Source organism: Anomalospiza imberbis, chromosome 2, assembly GCF_031753505.1.
Source record: "Anomalospiza imberbis isolate Cuckoo-Finch-1a 21T00152 chromosome 2, ASM3175350v1, whole genome shotgun sequence".
NCBI lineage: Eukaryota > Metazoa > Chordata > Aves > Passeriformes > Viduidae > Anomalospiza > Anomalospiza imberbis.
In genome coordinates, this window is record NC_089682.1 from 78,623,458 (window position 1) to 78,644,193 (window position 20,736).

Genomic DNA, 20,736 nt, shown 5'->3' on the forward strand with positions numbered 1-20,736 from the left:
CCCCCTCCTTTTAACCAGGATAAATTTGTCCAAGGTGACCTGAGGCTACAGAGCCGATTCCTGCACAGCTTCTCCTCCCACACTGCGGAGAGTGTTTTGTTCTGTATTTTTGTATTTCCAACCTTCCCTTTCACTGACTAGCTATGAATACCATGAGAATTGCTCCAAATCCCCAGCCCCCATCCTCACAGAGTTCTAACTAAAACTGGTCAACCCCCTCTGACTCCTGCCAGACATTGCAGCATTTACAGAGGCTGCCCGACGCCAGCAGTCCCCTGGTGCCCCTGCTTCAGCGACCTGGAGCCCAGCAGGGGTTTGGTGCAACTCCTTTTCCTCTCTCCAGCTGTTATTTACTCCCCAGTGGAACAAAGGGGTATCCAGACTCCGTTCTCCTCCCTCTCCCCTCCCTGTAAATTCCTTTCCCTGTACCCTGCCCCAGCCTAACCCACAAAGCAAAGACCCAATGCAGAATTTTTACAGGAATGCATTAATGAGCACCATTTTTGACCAGCTGCTGGTTTGTGTTATGTAGGACAGGCACTATGGCTGGGGTTAGCCGAACCACACCTGAGCTTTACAGACCCAGCACAGGGAAAAGATGATCCACGGGGAGAAATGATGGCAGCAGGGAGAGATCAGCCTGTTACCACTGTAGCACTGAGGGCCAGTACTGCTGTTGGCTGTGTAAGCTGTAGCCATCAATGAATGAGCATTTTGGGTGTGATGGTGTGGCTGTGCCCGCCCCTCCAAAATGTGGTGCTTGGTGTAAATGTCCCTTTACGCGCTAAGGCCACAGCCCTCAGGAATTCTGACACGTGAGTGCTGGAGAGCTGAGCAAGCCTTGAGCTCTGTGACAGATGCACTGCGCCTGTCTGAGCCCGCTGCTTCCTGACATCTGGAGCTGGAGCATCCCCGTGCCTGCAAACACGGCAAAGCCAGCACACGGCAAATCCAGCATCCTTTCTGTGTAGCCCCCAGAGCTGGAGAGCCAGAGTGACCAACACTGTTCCAAGCAAAATAAGATTCTTTCCAGAACTGCTCTTTGCAGTGATAAAAAGCAAGAAGCAGTCAGCATGAAGAGGAACACTTCTGGAAAAGGCATCAGCCCCACCATGCCCGTGCCATGCTGCTGTCACCTAGGCTTGTGCCAGACACTGCCTGCTTGTCAGAAACCACCCTGCTGAGGTCAGGGGCACCTTTTCTTTCTCCAAGGACTAATGATGTGAAAAGATTATGCAAAATCTGACTGTTTTTGTTCAGCTCCTGTGCTTTATTAATAGCAGTGCTAATGCAGGAAGCCTCTGGCCAGGCCTTAAGCCACTAAAGAAATCAGTGTGACACGCTTGTCTGTGGACGGTCTCAAAATTTCCTACTTATGGAGTATTTTTTCATTTAATGTTATTGAAGCAAGGAAATACCACTAAAAGCCCAGGTGCAGATTTTTATTGGTCTGTGCCAGGAAAACAAACAAGGAATGCTAACACTGCTTTCTCACTCAAGCTTCTCTAAAATATCAGAACAAGAAAAAATAGATAATGAAGTCCAAAGCAAGGTGGGGAGAGAGTGGAGGGAGCTGTCACACCAAAATGTATGCAGAATGATTCCAGGACAACACTGCTGGTAGGCAGCTGGAGGGACAGCCCAAGGGAGAGAGAGGGTTTTCCATTCAGGGTGCCCTGAAAAAGTAAATACAATGTGCTTCCCTTTCCCTCACCATGCTCCAAACTCAAATGACAGAGGGGAAGGGAAACCCACCTCACTCATCTTCTGTCCTAGGAGTCTGTGGGATCCTTGTGGAAGCCTTGTCCAAGTTCACGTGCAACTGTGGAAGGGTGAGTGCTGTCAGCTGCACTTGGTCCAGCAGCTGTCCCACTCAGAGCTGTGCTGGCTGTCCCAGCAGGAGAATCCTCATTTCTCTTGGTGGCAGATGCATCCTGACGCGGTGCCAGATCAGCCAGAGCCCTCTCTGTGCCCCCGTGGATGATTCGATGAGCAGCATAGATGTGTTTTCTTTGGGACTGCCTCACTGTGCATAAAAAGAGGTAAGGCTTTTACTTGGAAATGTACAGCAAAGTGTTCTCTGTAGGGGAGAAAGGAGGAGTAGCTTTTAGCAATCCTGCAGCTGTGGAAAAGTCTATCTCAGGAAAAAAAATCATGCCCTTCTAACTTTGGCTGAAAGCGTTCTACTGCCACCTAATAGCAGCAACCAACTTTGCGTTTCACTTTGAAGACTGGCCCCCACAGTGGGAAGCACAGCCAAAGTGTTCTCCTTTCCAGCTTTGGGAACAACTGGCCAGGATATATTATCAGGCTCTAAAATAACTTCTCCTTCAGTGTCTGTTAATTGCAGCAAGCCTCTGGAAGGATCCAGCTGAAATCTGCCATCTCCTGTGCCATTCTTTGACCTGCACTGAGAAACTCTTACTGAGTTCAAAGTAAGACTCGGAGCCACAGCTGACACATGAAGTCACCTGCCTACCTTATCACCTCCCCCCAGCTACTGCAGCATTGCCTCCTTTCATCCAAAGTCATTTGTATGTATTTCCAACCCACCTCCTGGGAAATAATTACCCAAGCCTAAGTGCTCACCCTACAGCTCTCTTCATTGCTCTTCACTGTTCTTTATTCACCCTTTCCCTCTTTATTTCAGTCACGGGGATTGAAGTACTGTGTGCCTTACAGAGAGTGTGAGGAATGATGCAGGAACAAGGAGTGGCTCTCATCCTGTCACTTCCCTACAGAAGTCCAAGACTTTGGCCTGTTCCAAGGGTGGGCTGCACTTAGACTGTGAATCTGAAGCAAGGGTGTCCTGCATGCTGGCACACAGTTCTGCTGTCCCTGTCTCAGTCACTCAGCGTTACCAACCCACCCTGTTTATGTTTATCCATCTCCCAGGTCCACTTTGTCAACAATGAATGCAACTGGATCTCACTTGCATTTGAAAAGCTGATCTTCACCAGCCAGCCTTCACTCCCAGGAGAGGTTCCTCTACCCAAGGCATTTTGGCTTCAATCATGTTTGCATCAACTGCATCAACTATACTGGGAATTCTCCCCTGGAATTGCTGCAGTCCTCTTCTCCATCCACTGTGAATTCCATCTAAAGGACAGCATGCTGAAATTGGTGAATGACTGTCCTTTTCCAAGTGAGGTTTTTCATATCAGCACAGTGACTTCTACTTCCACTGAGGCAGGGTTCAAAATTGAGGTACAGAGGTTTTTCAGGGTGAGCCAGTATTGGATAATCCCTGCTTCTATGCATCAAAATGCAACAAAATGAGGAGGAAAAAAATCCCAAACTAGGTAACGGCAAAACAGGTGTTTAAGGGGAAGGTAAAGTGAAGGCAAAGACTGAAACTGCAGGCCCTCAAATCTTTGTTCTACAAATGGATTTGCTCCTTTGACAGGCCAGATAACTGTGCTCTTAGATCACTTCCTGATAGTTTCAAGGAAGGTGAATGCTCAAGCATGGGCCCGGTTGCTAAAACACAGTTTCATAATGAATGATTTGGCTCACTATAGGGAAGGCTTTAAAAGCAATACACTAATATGTTTATGAGATCTAACGCCATTCTTTGATACCATTTCCTTTGGATTTCCATGGAATAGTTAATGATTCTGCTTCCCTGAAAGTATCACTGTGCAGGAGGTTTACAGCAGGGTGTGTTCATCAGAGTGTACATCTGGTAGAATTCAACTGTCTTAAATGAATGGAGCCCCCTCCACCCCATGCAGCAATAGCAAAAGAGAGTATGAGCCAGGTCTCTTCCTGACATTTGATTTCTGCTGTCACAAGAATATTGTGACAAATTTCTCCTGATCACATTAGAAGGAGCTCTCTTATTTAACAGCCTGCTGCTCTATTCCACCAGCATCCACTTTAATTTTTAATTTGGTCTAGCTCTGCTTTCCAGGCAAACTCACTGCAGCTATCACAGATTCTGAAGATTTTTTTCTTCTGTTGTTTGGGAGTGCATCTGAGGTGTTTTGTTCATTAGCTGCTGTTGCATTTAAGCCCAGTATGTATTTTGAGCCTTGATGTATGTCCTCAGTATGTCTAGAATCCTAACCCATCTCCAGGTCTTCTTTCTGCTTTCCTTTCTGAGACAGGCTAACCTGTGTATGTTAGTGCCTGAGCTGCAGGCTTCACTGACTACCATTACATCACCTGCTCTGGAAGGCTGGCAGAAGCAGTGCTGGAATGAAGGGAGCTGATTTAAGCTTGTGCAGAAATCCCAGCTGCAGAACAGGTCCTGTTGTTGTGGCAATACACAAGCCAGTAAGACGAAAGTTTGCACAATTCAGAGACCACAAAGTGCGTACTCAGGGTTTGTGTTTTCATTCACAAAGCAATAAAAGAGGCAATGAACTAAGCGCCTTTGTTCTCAAGGCAGAGAAGTGCACTGCAGCAAGAACCCCCCTTCAAGCTCTATTGTGATGCAGTTGCTTTGCTTAGCTTCACTTTCTGTGGGTGACTGCTTTAGTAAGGGTCTTCCACCTGCGCTGGTCAGTGGAAACATCCCAGTTAGGAACAGCCACTTATTTATGACATTACTTAATGTAATACACAGCTTTCCAGTGTATTCCCCTCTGTACTTTGACAGATACTATTCCATTTTTTTAAACAGAAACATCCTCTTTACAACTGCAAGGTTATCTGTTGTAGATGTGCTTACCATTGTTATCTCCTTACAACTTGATGCCACTACAGCCAACCTTAAAACTTTATCTTTACCTCTTGCTCTCAGCCCACTGGGGAGGAGAAGGAAGCAGAGGAAAGTGTATAACCTTCCTTCCATATATGACGTATATTTAAGTAATTTGCTTGTTAAAGTCTCACGCAGTTTTAGAAATTGCCATATAATAACACAATTCACAACTGTTCTACTTAAAGATTTTTACCAGTTTGTTTCTGAATGTGCAATGGGCTGCTTCTTTTTATGCAATTTTATTGTTGCAGATACACCAACTTTATCATAGCAAGCCAGGTTGGAAGGTACCTCAAGGATTATCTGATCCAAGCTTTCTGGCAAAAGCACAGGCCAGATCTTACAGCAGGTCTGAATTTCAGTCACCATTTAAAAAGACTAAAGAAACTGGTGAAAAAAGGGTGAAAGAGATTAACTTTCTACCTGCAGAGTGCCAAAAAGGAATCTCAGGGAACTGAGACAACTCTTGGCTGCATCGTTCCTTTCAGGGAGCTAGAATAAGGAGAGTGAACCAGTTCACAAAGAAAATAAAGTTACTGGACTCCTTACCTCTTTCTCTCATAAAGTTTTTCTCAGCTTCTGGGATCAGGAAATTATAGACCAGCTCTGCTACAATCTCTTCTGACTGTAGGCGAGTTTGACTACAGGACAGATGCACAGTGGCATTAGTATTTTAATTTTCTCTGCAGTCCACCTCTGCAAAAACAGGTCTCCCATGTAAATGCCCTCACTCTTTCCAAGGGAGTGTATTGTCATGGCAGCAGTTGTCAGCTGGTTCTGTCTTTATCCTACAAATAGGTGACTATCCTACAATATTGTAGTATTGTATCCTACAATAGTGTGACTATTCCCCTTTGCACTGCCAGTGTGTTCAACAGTGCACTGGATCATCTTACATTCCTTATCCTCAAAGGTACTGAGAAGCTCAGTTCCCTCTGATGACAAACTGAATTAGGCACACAGATACCGCCGAGGGTTTGTGTCTTTGTCAATTTAGTCTTTGGTCCATTGCTGAGTTTGCTAAATTCTTCCCTTTTGTAACTCTGCACTTGGCTGCCCCTGTGCTCTTTTCCATGTCAGTGTTTGGTGGGTTCCCAGTTGGCTCAGGGGCTGCATGCATTATCTACGCTTCATTCCCCCAAGGATTCCAACGTTCTGCTTGTATTCATCTAGATACAAAATACACAGCTGCTCTACCATAGGAGAGTCACTGTGTCATTGGGATTTTTATGGCTCAGTACCAAAAAAGAGCATAAAAACTGAACTGGGGGTTTGGCAGGTCCTAAGAAGTATTCACTGCTGATACCCCAGCCAAACACAGACTGTGGTGTTCTCAACAATTTACTTTACTCAAAGTGCCTTGTCAGGCAGCCATCAGTATGAGTGACCTCCATGGAAATTGGCAGTTCCATAAAGAAGAGCCACCCCAGAATGAAAGGCTGTGTATAGCTGTATCTTTTAGGATCTCTTTCAAATGGATTTTCTGTAGTAGTGTAAATAAATGAAAAGATTGGTATGAATGGGTATTGCTTTAGGCAGTTCCCAGATTCACTTAAAGCTCAGTCACAGCCTCGAACTGGTGTGGAGAAATCTAAAAAGGGTGATTCACAGATCACACAAGTGATTTGCAAAGGGAACCTGGCACAGGCTGTATGGAAATAAGGCTCTGATGGATTTTTATGTGTGTAGCAGGTAGGAGCAGCGTGGTTCCCATATAGCAGCCACACTAATGAAGCGACCACGAGCAGCACTGCTCTGCCCTTCCCATGGTTTGGGTGATGCACACAGCCACAGATGCACCTGGTCAGGCAGGTTCTAAACTGCTGTGAACAGCCCCTCACGTGCTGTTTAATAACCTACCGACTCTCCATTTTGTAAACAATGTCATTGATTTCTACAGCCCTTTTCTGAATCTCTTCCCTGGCTTGCTCTTCAGCTGTCCTCTCCATGCTACTCAGGATAACATCTTCCAAGTAGGTGTCAATAGTTCTGTCCTGAACATCCACCACCTAGAAAAAAACACCAAGATATTGTTCCCCTGCCTGTTGCTGTGCCAGGAACATAGTGGAAGATTTCCAGAGAAGCATGAACAACAGATTTTCACAAGACTCTTTGTTTCAGGCAGGCCAACCTGAGATTTGTTTTCAGAGATGCTGTCTGTAAAAATTTCTTTTCTAGTAATTCTTTCTGAGAACTGATTTAACAAGTGCAGGTGAAAGAAAACCAATTCACAGATCCAATTCTGATGCAGCAGGTTAGTCCTGTGAATGCAATGGCAGTTGCTCCCTCAGTTCTCACAGCCCCCTGAGCAACAATTGCCAAGTGATAATCATGGGTATTGACTTCAGTAAATAAATCAGTTTTCATTCAAGCAAACACTGAAGGAGAAAGTTCCATCAAGCCAGTCAAAAACCAAGATAAAATTATTAGTTTCTTTATAATGGTTGTAGAGGTGAGATTTTAGAAATGGGTGTTTTCTATCTGCTAATCTGCAGGGCATAATCTTATGGCACCTTGGCCTTACCTGCTTACCACTCAGAAATACATAAATGATGAGAAGCTAAAATTAAAAAAAAAATAAACATGATGCCAGATCCTTTTGGTATTAACCACCTTCCACAAAGTTTGAAAAGTATTGGTTTAGTCAATTAGACTCCCACTCATGTCTTTCAACAGGGAGAAATATGCTTCATGCAGTCAAGAGTTAGGAAATAGGAACAGGACTATAGAATAGTTATGGAATATGGTAATTCAGGGTTTTTTTTTCTTGATTTCAAGTTTACTTTATCTATTATCATTACTTCAAAATAAGTGTTGTACCTCTTGTTATTTGCGGTCCACTTGGGCTGGGGTGGGGGTTTTAAATCTTTCCAAACCCTTGCTTAAAGGATTCCTTCCTGGAAAATCACATAATAGTTCTGCTGGGCAGAACAAGTGCTGACAAAACATTATCCCTAGAGATGATCTAGGTACATCTGTTCTCCATAGGTGTTTACTGGAGAAATTTAGAAACCTACACCCATTCATGACAGGCCTAACACGACTGTCTGTAGGGGTATTCAGATCATCCTTAGCTTAATGGACATGACTGCCAGGCAGGAATCACCCTCTCTTCACTTAGCTTTCCCTCTCAATTTTAAAACTAGCCATTGCCAAAGTCAGCGCTGAAGCAGCTCCCATCCATCTGGACCTTCCCACAAGGAGGCAGCTCCTACAAACTGCCTACAGTCCCAGCAGTCTCCCTCTCTTGCCTGTCTGAAAAGCTCATCTTCCTCCTGCCGCCGGTTCTCCTCCAGCTGCCGCCGTCCGCTCTCCTCTGCTTCCCGCATCCGCCTCTGCCTCTCAGCCAGCATGAGCAAAGCATGGATCTTCTGTTCTTCTTGCAGCCTCACCAGCTCTTTGGACAGAAAATCAAGCATGTTCGCCAGTGCCCTTCCTTCTACCGTGGCCAAGTCCCTTTCCAGTGCTGACAGCTTTCAAAAGAAAAATGCAAAGAATTGTGTTACAGACCCAGGAATGTTGTACGAAGTCCCAGGACTACCACAGGCATGTGAGACAGCTCTGCAGCATCCACTCAAACCAGCCATGGGACAGTCCCAGGAGTTTGGCACTCTTCATGTGTTACATGCCATGACTGGTTTCTGCACAGTGCAACCATAAGTACCTGCAGCTTCAGGCATTGCACCTAAAATTGTACGAGTTACTAACTGCTGACAAATTCAAATTGACAGTAATTATATGAAGTTTGCAGAAGTGCAAATGAGACCTCAAAATTCCGGGAAATGGAAAATCAGAAAGTCTGTGACAGAGTTGAGAGAAGATTCCAGGTGTTCAGCATTACTGTGCCATTCACTCCTTGTTCCAGGCACATCCTGTTCTATGGGCTGGGTATGTGTGATTGCACTACAGAAAGAGACAAGATCTATGGGGAGTTCATTATCTCCAGAATGGACTCTGAAGCCACAGGCCTTGGTAGGAGGGAATGTCTGGAACTAGCTGGGATGCTGTGTTCTGTTGAAATAAACAGGCAATTACAGAATAGACCTAAACATAAAAGTTCAAGTGGAGCTGAAATCTCCCAGACAAGTAATAATAAATCAGCTTTCTTATACAGCTGTGCCATTTGCCCAGGCAGTGTTTCAAAGGAAGGGGGATTGTCAATGTTGCACGCATCAAGAAGTGACAGCACTTAGCCCACAGGTGTTTCAGATGGAAGATGGTGATGCAGTAACTGCACCACCTCACAGGGAGGGATAACATGGAACTAAAGTGCTCCTTCCTCTTCATTGCTCCAGGCGCTGTATATAAAACTGGTGTGAAATGGAGGAAAACAACTCAGGAACATTCTTGTGTTAGATTTTTGTTATATACGAGTCCAAAATTTTCAGCTCCTCATCTCTGACTGTTTTATGTGGAGTTTCCATCCTCTTTAGGCAGGAAGCATTTATTTTACATTGAAATGGTCAAAAACCTGAAAAAACCTGTGACCACCAAACCCTATAGAACTGAGAGTCATCAGTGACTTTCTGAAATAGCTACACACATAGAAAACTCCTGCACATGCATTCCAGAGAGTTTTGATGTTCAAAATGTTTGACAACCTGAGCCCTGGACTGTGAACCCTCAGAGATAGTAAAAAAAAAAAGTGAGAGGAGGCAGATACCAGCAGAGGGGGATAGTGGCTCTCCAAAAAGGAAATTCTGATATCAGAGGTCAATATCTTTACCATTTGCTCTCTCTCCTCTATGAATGTCATTATGGTGTTTGAACTGCTTTCTCCTTCACTCTCATCTGGGCGTCTAGAAGAAATGGAACACTGCAAGTTTCTAATGCCTAAGGCTTTTATTTTTCTCTTAATTCATCAATAGAAATATTCTGTATTCCTGCATTCTACACCTGGGCTTCCTGTGCATGAAGGAGTATCTGGAAATGCTAAATGGTAAAACTCAATCACCTGGTTCAATTTTTATTGAGATCTAAAGGGAAATTTTGTTGCTGCTCAACCAGCAGGAAACAGTGGCCTGGCTTCATCTCCACCAGGTCAACTTGCCAGTGGATGCTGTTATTGTAATATGAAAGCTGCCAAATTGCTTCACAGCTGGACATTGAAAAAACAGCAGAGTAGTAAAAATTAGAAGAAAACTTGCAGGAATGTGATAGATACTGCATGTTCTGAAATGTAGTGAACTCTGGACAAAATTTCTTTATGATCCACTCCTGACCAGCATCTGCCATTTCATTCACTTTCCTCTGGAAAGTTGTGGCACTGTAAGGAAACAGGATGGGAATTTGCATCCCTGGCTCTTACTAGATCCTTGGCAGAAAATGGAGCCCTAAATTTCTTTGCTCTGCATACAGTGGCAGGTACCTCAGTGTGTCATCATTGCTAAGGTTCTTGAAGTCTTGAGCCCAGCAGGATTTACAAAATAAGTTGGTTTGGCTGCCTTTGTGAGGTTTTATGTGTGAGGAGGAGCCTGAGAGGGTGCCAAGCTAGAAAAGGGACAGGAAAATGACAGAGCAGTAACAAACACTCAGAAAAACATCCAACAGATGTGAGTGACAAGCACGTATTGTGATACCAGGTCATAGGACATACTGTGATACCCGTCAAATGGATTGAAATGTGGGAAAACTGAGGGTCATCTAACACTGTAGTTTGTTCAAAGCCCTGTAAATATAAATAAATGCTCTGTCTGCAAACAAAGCAAACACAGGCTGCATAGCAGCTGTGGTCAGGGGGCCTCAGTCTGTTTCTGAGATTCCCCAGAGCCTCCAGAGCAGTGAGAGAGCAATTTTAGCCCCTCAGGCATTCAGTGCTTGGCCTGTGCTAGGAGAGCTTTATTGTTATTGGGGTGCCTTCTGTGCTTTGGATAGTAGAAAACATAAAAAATTAAATGTGAAAGTGTTGTGGTACTGCAAGCACAGAGTGTCTAGTCAGGACAGAGCTGTGAATCAACCTTCCCATCTATGCAAGCAAACCTGCTGCATTTGTGAGTCACGCTGTCGCTGTAAAGACAGTGTCATCTGCTTCTGTGCCTTCAAGAGCAGCTGTCCATCCTCCTGGAGCGCGTGAGTGGTGCGCAGCTCTTGGATCAGATCCAGGTGCCTCTCCTTCCCTTCAAATATCTTTAAAATAAAGGTGAACAACTAAGCATAATAAATGGAGAATATCGGAGCAACATGTTTTTGCCAGCAAAACACACCCTTTTTCTCCACGTTGCAAGGTCAGCTGTTACCAAGACCTAGTTCTCTGTAACGAATTTGTGGTTGCATTTAGGCAAACTCTACAGCTGTCAGGTAAATCTGTTACTTTTTTTTTTTTTTTTTTCTGTTTGGCTTTACCAAACTCAAACCACTGGAATGTAGAACACCATCACCTATATCAAAAGGGTAATAGTCTTCTGCATACCCTGTTATATCAGCCTCAATGTCAAAGCTTCACAGTGTTCCAACATCTCATGTCCTCTGACCTTCATTTTGAGAGAGCCCAGCAACAGCCCAAAGTCATAAACTGGTGGGGAGGTTGCTGAAACTGCTGCCATCCCTGTTGTGGATTATGTGGCCCAGCCCTCCCTGACACTGTTTTACTCTCAGTCCCACTCTCTTCCAACATGACTTCCAAGAGCAACAAAAGATCACTCAACCCTGCTTGTGTCATTCTCCAACTCAGTAATGTATTTCTGATCCAGCAGTAGCTGGAAGAAGATTCCTAAAATGGTGGGACATTTCATGCTCTGAAAGTCAACAATCCTTCAGTGGCCTCAACCACAGATCTGTCACACAACATCACACAACTGTAGAACACTTGGGAAGTACATATTCCATCTCAAGCCACTTTCACAATATTGTACTGTTTGCTAAAGCTCAGGGTCCTGCATGGGACCACTTCAAAACATTAAATAGTTACTGCAAGAGAGAGTATCAGTTGTACTTTTTGTGGACACAAAACCAAACCTTCAGGACTGGCCTGATCATAAGCGACAGACTTACTTAATATAAAGACCATAAAGACCATGAGGCATGGCTACTGAATTAATTTTTAGTTAGACCCCCTTCTGTTCCCCTGAAAGCAGAATGATGGATCCTGCACATCATGGTGGTAGGCTTCAGTTGCTCCTCATCTGGAGTCCAGCTCACCACCAGTGGAAACCAAAAAGATGGTATGAAATACAGGCTGCCCTGCTGGGATGTGGGACCTTTCTTGTGCATGGGACCTTGGCATAATCATGGCAGAATGTACTCATGGTCCAGATCCAGTCTAGAATTTGCCATTTGAGTAATTCTGCTGTGCAGAGCCTCACTACCCCTGATTAGTGCTGTGGAAGAAAGATTGCAAACACCCTTTGCAATCAGTCATTCCCACCATCATTCTGAAGACTGACATAAACAAAGAGACAGAATACCATGTTCTGAAGAGCCCTGCCTCGGAGCAACTTCTGCAGACAGATCACTGCCAGGTCTATTTCCTCTTCCTCCTGCCAAAACATAACAAATATCCACACAATAATTAACTATTTCTTTGGAGACTGGGATTTCTGTAGATTATCTGTCTAACTCTTAAACAATCTAACTCATATCCTGTCTTTTCTTGGTTGTTTTGGAACACCATTCTTCTAATTTCCAGGGAAAGGAAGGTGAGTCAGAATAACATGTACTTTCATGTTTCACAAGGGATGGGGAAGAAAAGTTGTATATTTAGATTCTATTTGAAATTTTAGAGGGTCTATAGAGATGAGAACCTAATGATAAGGAGATGTTGATGGAGAAAATTACTGTATGCATTTTAAGAACTATTTGTAGCTTGACGGTATCTAAGCTTGCAAAATAAACCATCAGCTACATTAATTTAACAGGTTGAGACACTAAGAGGACAGAATATGTCCAAGAGAGCTGTTAACCATAAAAAAGGGTTTTAAATTAAAGGGGAACATTTACAATTTTTCTTTTGATATTTATTCCAGTGGTGATCTTTATCAGAGTAACTCAGTAAATTTAAGACTCAGAAAGTGATAGTTTGGAAGTAAAATTAACCACAGTCCATTATGATTTGTCTCTTTGAGAACTCTACTGGCCTAGTGTTGTGTGATTGACACCAGCTTGGAAGAATGCTGGAGCATGGTGGGAAAGGGAACGTGACCAAGGAAGGTAAAAAAAAAAAAGGCTTATTTTTACTAGAGGAAGTAGACAAAGTACAGATGGCAGCATTTTTCTAGGTGAGGGGTTTTCTAGTTTGGAGTTGACAGTAGGAAAAGGAAAAAGTTCATTGGGTGCCTGGGAAAGATAAAAAGAAATCTTAAAATTGGAAGCATGTTTTTTTTTTAATAAAGAGCCTATGAGGTCTGCATTGACATGTGGTATTTAAGAAGTGCTGGAAAAACAGGGAAGAGTGTGGGATGAGAAAAGTTGTGTGGGCTTTGAATCTCAGTTATCTGTTTTTTCTTAGGTGTTGAAGAATGAGTTTTCCAAATGCAAAAGAAACATTCCTGCTTTTCCACATCAGCAGCCAGGAGGAGCAAAGCAGAACTAGCAAGAGGACTTGTGATTTGGTATGTTCTTGTTCTCTGGAAAGAAGGAATGAATTTCCAGTCCTAGAGAGCTAAACTCTACCACATCACCTGTCTACAGTGTGAAATCCCTTCAGGACAGTTTTGGAGATGGTGATGGCACACATACTGGTAAGCCAAACTGCTTGGTGTGATATTAACTAAGATTAGGTTTGAATTTTTATGAGGAGCATTTTTCTGTACTTCTGTTTTTGAATGCTGCAAATGATGCCTTAGCAAGTGTAATCATCAGCTTGTCCATCTGCCTGCTATAGACCAGCAGGACAGAATGAGGGGAGATGGAAAGCCTATCATGCCCTGCAGGAAAAAAAAAATTAAGGATATACAAGAATCTAAGAGATGGCTGCAAACTAGAGGAGGCTGGAAAAACATTATAAAGTAATGAAGGAATTCAGAGGTGCTCTGTGAGCTTGTTGTGGCTATTAAGTCCATTAGAAATGACCAGGGGAGAGAAGCTGAGAATGCTTGAGTAGTGCCTCAATTCTCTCCACTTTATCCTGGCACATTTTCTTTCCAAGATCCTCAGTTCCAGTGGGTAGCATTTAGCAGTTGGTACTCAATATGGGTGTGTGGCAGGAAGAGAAGCATTAACAACAGAGAAGAGACTTGTTTTCACTGCTCCTCAGAGCCACCTGGTAGGAGAAACCTTACTTGGATGTGGCAAGGCAGGAGATGTTAGTGCTGCTCTTCAGTGGCTCAAGTAATTTTAGAGATGGAGCTTCACTGGAGAGCTCCATCTTTTATGTGTTCACACACAAAGATTCATGAAAATAAAACAAATGTTGACAAAAGTCATGAAGATGGAATTCTATTGTATTGGAATTAAAAAAAAAAAGCCCAACTATAATCTGTGAACACACTCAAGAATGACTACAAGTGGTAGAAATTTTTTTCTGATTTCTTTACATAGTACCTCAAAGTATTTAAAAATCTGCCAAATTGGTAAACCTAAACAGTGTAAACCCACCACTGCAATACAGTATCTAGTGCTTAGAAGTAGGTAAAGCTGTGGAAAGCTCTCCCCAAGGAGATAAGAAATTCTTGTTCCAGTCATCTTAAAATAGACTGTATAAAACATAGAATATCATACTGCACAAAGGAACACAGCAGAACGGATGATTTAGTAAGACTTTCTCTCTTCACTTCCAGGGTTGTGTGACTCTTAAATTCACAAGTTTAAATGGTAATTCTGTCTGATTCTTAGTACATCATGAAAATGGTGTTAGTAAGAAGACAAAAGAGTCCACTGGGGCAACCAGCTCTTAAGTATGTTACTTTAAGAAAGGAAAGGAAGTTGCAGCTCCCCTAAAAAGTAATTTTTTCCTACAGCATATCACAGCCCCCATGACACATCATTACTGCTGTTCCAATCTCTGCAGGAGAATCATTATCTGTGAACTAGTGCATGATCATCAAACACTGCATCCTGCATGATGACAAGAGCTTCACTCCAGAAAATTAATGAAGTGCACGCTCAGTGCTAAGCAGCCGATGTCTCTCTGACTTCATTAAGTCTAAACTTAATTGCCTCACTGGATTATGATAGTGTTGTCAGATCAGAAGATTGGAAGCTACTGAATAATAATGATAATGATAATAATAATAATAATAATGATGATGATGATGATGAAGATGATGATGCCTTTTTGTCCTCCAAGAACCAGGGAATAACATGTCTACTTACATTTGTCTTTATAAAATAAAGTTTACTTCAACTTTTGGCTAACAGATACTGTAAATTATTTTCAAATCTTTGGCTGCTAGTATCCTTGTAGAATAGAGACTAAGAGAGCCTTAAGAAATAATGGCTATTTTTAACATGAATGCAAACAAAAAGGATATAGCTCCCTTCTTTTATTCCCTGGCATTCCTTTAACAACTGTGTAGGAAACAATCAGGGATCAACAGGGAAAAAAGTGCTAAAACCAGCTCACTTACAATTGATGGCTTTTCCAGGATTAGAGTGGGTGGCTTAGGAACAGGGCTTTCTACTTTGTCACAGACAGGGGGAGGCTTCTTTGGCTCCTTGGCTTTATTCTTCTTCTGCAGTAGTGCCTGCAAAATACATCCACTTTAATAAGAACATGGGTAGATAGAACAACATAAAGGCAGTCTTCTAGATGCTGACTGTTGCTGACCACACTGACTGCAGGGAGCTGAAAGCTTTGCAGGCTTGTGGCTTCTATTTCTTACTGCAGATCAACTGAAAAACTGAGTATGGTCAGTAGATGAGGTTATTGGTTGGTCAGAAGACATTGATGGGAATGTCAAAATCATATGTAAGAAGGAAGCAGGAGTTATTTTGCTGTATTTACCAGTAAGTCATCAGCACTTGTGAGTCACCTAAAATTAATCTAAAATGGGTATAAGCTGCATCTCTAATTCTCAAATAATTAATTTTCTAATAATGCTATAACTCTTTGCCTTTAACAATAGGTAATGCTTGTTACTGTGGTTTAGAAATGTTATGCAGTCAGGAGGTTTTATGAAGGGGTCACTTGAAGAGGGTATTCTGACTGTACTGTGACAGTGAAATGTCTTTGTATGATAAGCTATTACTGCACAAGATTGAACCAAATGACCCCTTCCTAGCAAAATATGCTTTGGAACTCTGCTTTGCTCATCTACAACTGACCAGCCGCCCCGTGGCACCCACAGAAACTGTACAGGTGGACTGGGGGCAAAAGCAAAACTGTCTTGTCCAAAACTTCTTTCTACCAAGAAAATGCAGAAGGCCATTAGGTGTGGGTTTATCTTGCTTGCAGCGGATTGGCAGCAGATGCCACACTTTGTCAGCAGATTAGAGTGGAAGTGCCACCACAGCCTCAGCTCTTTCAAGACATTTTCAAACTGTTTCAAAAGCCCAAGTCCTGCCAATTTCACACCACCAGCCCCTTAGAACTAGATATTCAGATAAGCATTTCCAACTGCGTGGCAATGCCTGCCTGCTGCAGGACATGACACTTTGTCTTGCACAGAAAGGCAAGGGAGCATATCCATTCAAAGCTTATTCAAAACTATAATCCTACTACTGTATAGGTTGGATCTTTAGTCTTATTATTGAAAGATCATATTTTGGTAAGGGAAAGTGTGCCTTGTCCTTTTTTCACTCTCTCTCTTTCAAATGTTCAAATACAGTATTTCACCAGGGAGAGAAATCAAAAGAAAAACTTTAGAAAAAAGTTCAATGCTGAATTTAGCTCTCCAGTACTAGGAAAGTGATGGCATTTGCACAGAATTTAATTGTGAAATTAACAAAGTTTTGAAACTACAGTAGTCATTGTACAAAAACCCTCCTTGCATGTAGGATCTGATCTTTCAGGTCAGGATAATGAATGGCTCCAGAAAAGGAGAGAGGTTTCTAGGCGGAGGGGATACTATTGAAAGCTTCTTAAATGGTCCATGTTAATAATGGAAGAATCAGAGCCTATAAACTGCTTTTCAACCATGTGAAATGGTTATAGCTCAAAAATGTTGAGAGATTTTCTGAACTGTATTTTGTATGTGAAGACCTTAGAGCTCCCTAGCATGAAGATTATAACAGTGATTTATAAGGAGATTTTCATGGCAGGGAAAGGGAAGCAGAAAGTAAAAACTGCTGTAGTTGTGACCCTCTTGAAAACAATGGCTACTATGTTTATTAGTACAATCTTGCATTCATAAGAATTTTCCTAATAAAACTGTGGCCTCCAAAAATGTTTCCTGCTAACCAGAACAACAAAATATAACTAGACTAACAACTTTTAAAGACAGAAAAATCTATGATTTATTTGGACAAGGAGGAATCCTTATTAATGTAGATTTGAGATATACTGCAGTTCTTAGAAGTGGCTTTATGTTTTCATGTCAACATTATCTAGTGCCTGCTTGACTACCTTTACTAAGTAAAAAAAAAAACCTTACTATTTGCTTTCTCTAATCTGATATTTTAAATTATTTTAAGATTTTAACATTAGAGAAGAAAAAGAAAATATAGGGGTTTTGCCTAAACTGGTTCTGCCCAACTTAACAAGTTCTCATTTTTGGAAACAGAGACACCAGGACTCAAAAATCACTACAAAAATACTTGATTTTAAAAGTGCTAAATTTCTGAGCAACATAAACCAAATGTTACTGTCTGCATATCATACTCCCATTTTCTGATACAGACTACATTCCTTTATTCAGGTAGCAGATTCAGAGTCAAGGTAGGATCTGACTGGATTGGACAGTGAAAGAACAAAACTCATCCCTTTTCCATTCTCCTGGCAAACGCAGTGAAGAGCAAATGGCACTCATGCTTTTCACCATGCACCTTGGCTTCTCAGCCAGCTTCTGAGAGAAGCAGAACTCTTGACAGGATAACAGCTTCAGAAGCAACTCTCTATTCAAAGAAATCATTCAATCCATTCTTTAGATTCCTCCATTGTCTTCTCTGTAATGTTCTCCATCCCACAAGATCCTAGGTATATTTCATTTTTGTGTACAGCACAAAGTATGCAGTCATGGTTCTCCTTCTTCCTTTTTGCTCACAAATGATAATTGTGGGATTACAGAATCACACAGAATCAATGAGGCTGGAAAAAATCTCTGAGAACATTGAGTCGAACCCATGACTGAACACCACCGTAGCAACCAAACCATGGCACCAAGTCTTTTTTTTCATGTCCAGTCTTTCTTTAAACACCTCCAGGGACCATGACTCCACCACCTTCCTAAGCAGCCCATTCCAATGTCTAATCTGTGAAGAAATTCCTCCTAATTCCAATCTAAACCTCCCCTGGTGCAGTTTAAAACTATGCCCTCTTGTCCTGTCACTGGTTGCCTGGGAGAAGTGGCCAATCTCCACCTGGCTACAGCCTCCTTTCAGGTAGGATCACTGAGGACAGGCTGCCAACCTGCTTAGCAATGCAGCGTGGCTGCTGCATCTTGGCTGATCAAGGCTGACATAAAAGCTCTCAGAGCCTGTCTGACCATGAGCCAACTAACACTGTGAGGAGATCTGTTCTTGAAGAAATAACTGCTTAAACAGCCTTTCCTATGCTTTGAAATTGGCAGAGATTTTCTCCAGAGACATTCTTGGCCCCTCTACTTCTCTAGCTCTTTCCAGCAACTGGATAAAGGAAAACAGACATGGTGAGAATTGCACTTAATGCCGAGGCAAGAAGTTTCTGGTTCTGACCTCATCTTGATCCAATACTTTGAAACCACCTGATGCTTTATCCCTCTTGTGTCACCAGAGCATAGAGGGTCTGCCTAAAGTCATGTATTGTTCTGCACTGAGATGTCTTCTACCACCTACTCCACTCCTTGGTGTATTCACTTACCTAGCTGCATTTACTCCCTGCAGTAGTTATCTGTTTTGGGATGTTATGTCCTCAATGCCTTGGATTTTCATACTAGGCTGTCTATATAATGGCTCACTTGCACTCCTTAAAGCACTGTTAGCTGTGCTGGCTAGGAACTGTCTTTCTCTGTCCTTTTACTGATCTGGCTTAAGATAAAAGTTTTTTGGTTTTGCTGTAAATTTTGGGTCACTCCTGTTTCTGCCATGTTCCCTTATTTTGGAGAATTATTCAAAGACTACTGAGTGTACATAATACTTCTGCAAAAGGTTTCAGGATGGTCCTAAAAAAATTTTGCTTCTAAAATCACTTCTTTTTGGTTTAATTTCATATCTGAAAGAAGCAGCTCTCATTCTTAGAAGGACACAGATCCTTTTTGTAGTTACTTGGATTATTGCTCATCCCTTCTAAAAAGCTTTAAGCTTAGGAATACCCTCAATATGGCTAACAAAAAGGAAAATAATGAGGAGAACTCATCTATCTTTCCTCATGTTTGGCCAGAGATGCAAGCCTTGGCAACTTCCTTTATTAAAACTAATTACTTCTGAGGCCAATATCTAGCATTCCTCCTATATTTGTCACTTGCTTCTAGATAATCCATGAAAAATTTTAAAAACTCATTGTAGAGCTAGATCTCCATGTACTCTCTGAATTTTCTAGGATTACATTTTATTTCTAGGATTATGGGAGAGAATTCATGGATTAAGTATGCTAGGAGAGCATTAAAATAAAGCTTTAGGATAGAAAACTGATCTGGCTACTCAGCTATAGAAATAAGGCAAAGCAAAACAGTGCCCTTGTAAGATGATCCCTAATTACCTGCTTTAAACTTCTTTTCTACTGGGTGTGATAGGAGGTTTGTTAGCACAATTGGGACTGCTTATTCCAGCTGGTCAGAGAACTCCTCCCAGGGAGGATTGTCCTAAATTCTATTAATGCAACTACTCTGCATGCTTTACTGCTCTGTTTTTGACAGCTCCAGCAGCATTTGATGTGTGTGGACTTGTCAGCAAGGCTCTGCTAAGCCAGAACATGCTATAGCCATCAAACTTCAGAAGCAAAAGCCTCTGATGGAAGAAGTGACCAGGAACAGCACCATAGAGCTCAAGAGCTAATTAGGGCAGTCATTTCTTGATTCTCTGAACAGAAAGATTGTTTAAATGTAACAGTGGAGGCAGTCTGGGTGTTTCACAGTGTCAGTACTTTCTGCTTGTCTGGACCAACCAGTCTGGTGTCTTTTTCTGTATATGTTACAGCAGCGGTTAATTTTTGCATAATGGATTTATTTTATCATTTTTGCCTGCAAAGGAAATGGTTTGTGATTTTAAAAGAATATACATTTGGCATTTTTGTGGTGGGGAAATGAGTATTACTTATTTAGCCTCTCAGTTGCTATAAATCAATGCAGACCAAGTGATTGACACTGATTTAAGAAAGAAAATGTGCAGAATTGTCTGCATTTGTTCTGCATTCCATCTTCCTTTGTCCACCAGTTTTCTTTGAAGAGATATTATTGTGTGAGCAGCCAGCATTTGGCTGCTCACACTTCTTCTCTGTGGTTACAGTTTAGACATTTCACCACCAGTCTTTCAAACCATGAGGAATATTTTAAACAAACAGAATACAAGTACTGTAACTGGAATTCAGCTCCAAAAGCTTGGACTAACATTCTGCTGACAATGAGAACTGTGTTGTGATGCAGATTACACAATTACTTCTTGAATTTTATGCGAACCCACCCAAACTCAAACCCCTTCAACACTTCTGTGTCTTTAAAACTACGAGTTTTGTCCTTTCTCTTGAACAATTCCTGTAGCACTCAAGATTTGCTTTGAAAAGTTTCTTTCTGGATAATAATGAAATGCAATACTTCATCTTTACAAGATCCAGCAGAATTTAAATTTGAGATAATATGATTGATTTTTCAGAGCAAGATTTCAATTTAAAATTCAGCAATAGCAGGTTACTGTCTGCTTTGAAATTATTATTACATTACTCTAAAACAAAAAGGTATATATACATACATACATACATGTATAATATATATAAATGAAAGTGAAACTTGCCAAGCTTTACAAATTAGAGTCACTATTTTCCAACGATATAGCAGCCAGCCAAGAATATTCCTGATTTTTCATGA

The 20,736-nt window shown here is 41.9% G+C and overlaps 1 protein-coding gene across 4 annotated transcripts in view; it reads right to left on the reverse strand.

Annotated features, from left to right (window-relative positions):
• Positions 1 to 1,425: 1,425 nt before the first annotated feature.
• Positions 1,426 to 20,736, reverse strand: part of CFAP91 (cilia and flagella associated protein 91) — a 30,312-nt gene continuing 11,001 nt past the window's right edge. For 3 of the 4 annotated variants that reach the window (XM_068181953.1, XM_068181954.1, XM_068181955.1), the window contains exons 11-18: positions 15,211 to 15,327; positions 12,112 to 12,183; positions 10,688 to 10,834; positions 7,960 to 8,181; positions 6,569 to 6,717; positions 5,258 to 5,349; positions 1,756 to 2,026; positions 1,426 to 1,676 (exon numbers count right to left, since the gene is read on the reverse strand). In XM_068181953.1, the coding sequence (XP_068038054.1) occupies positions 1,773 to 2,026; positions 5,258 to 5,349; positions 6,569 to 6,717; positions 7,960 to 8,181; positions 10,688 to 10,834; positions 12,112 to 12,183; positions 15,211 to 15,327 (1,053 nt within the window). In that variant the 3' untranslated portion in view covers positions 1,426 to 1,676; positions 1,756 to 1,772. The remainder of the gene's footprint in view (positions 1,677 to 1,755; positions 2,027 to 5,257; positions 5,350 to 6,568; positions 6,718 to 7,959; positions 8,182 to 10,687; positions 10,835 to 12,111; positions 12,184 to 15,210; positions 15,328 to 20,736) is intronic. The other variant, XM_068181956.1, reaches the window with a different exon arrangement.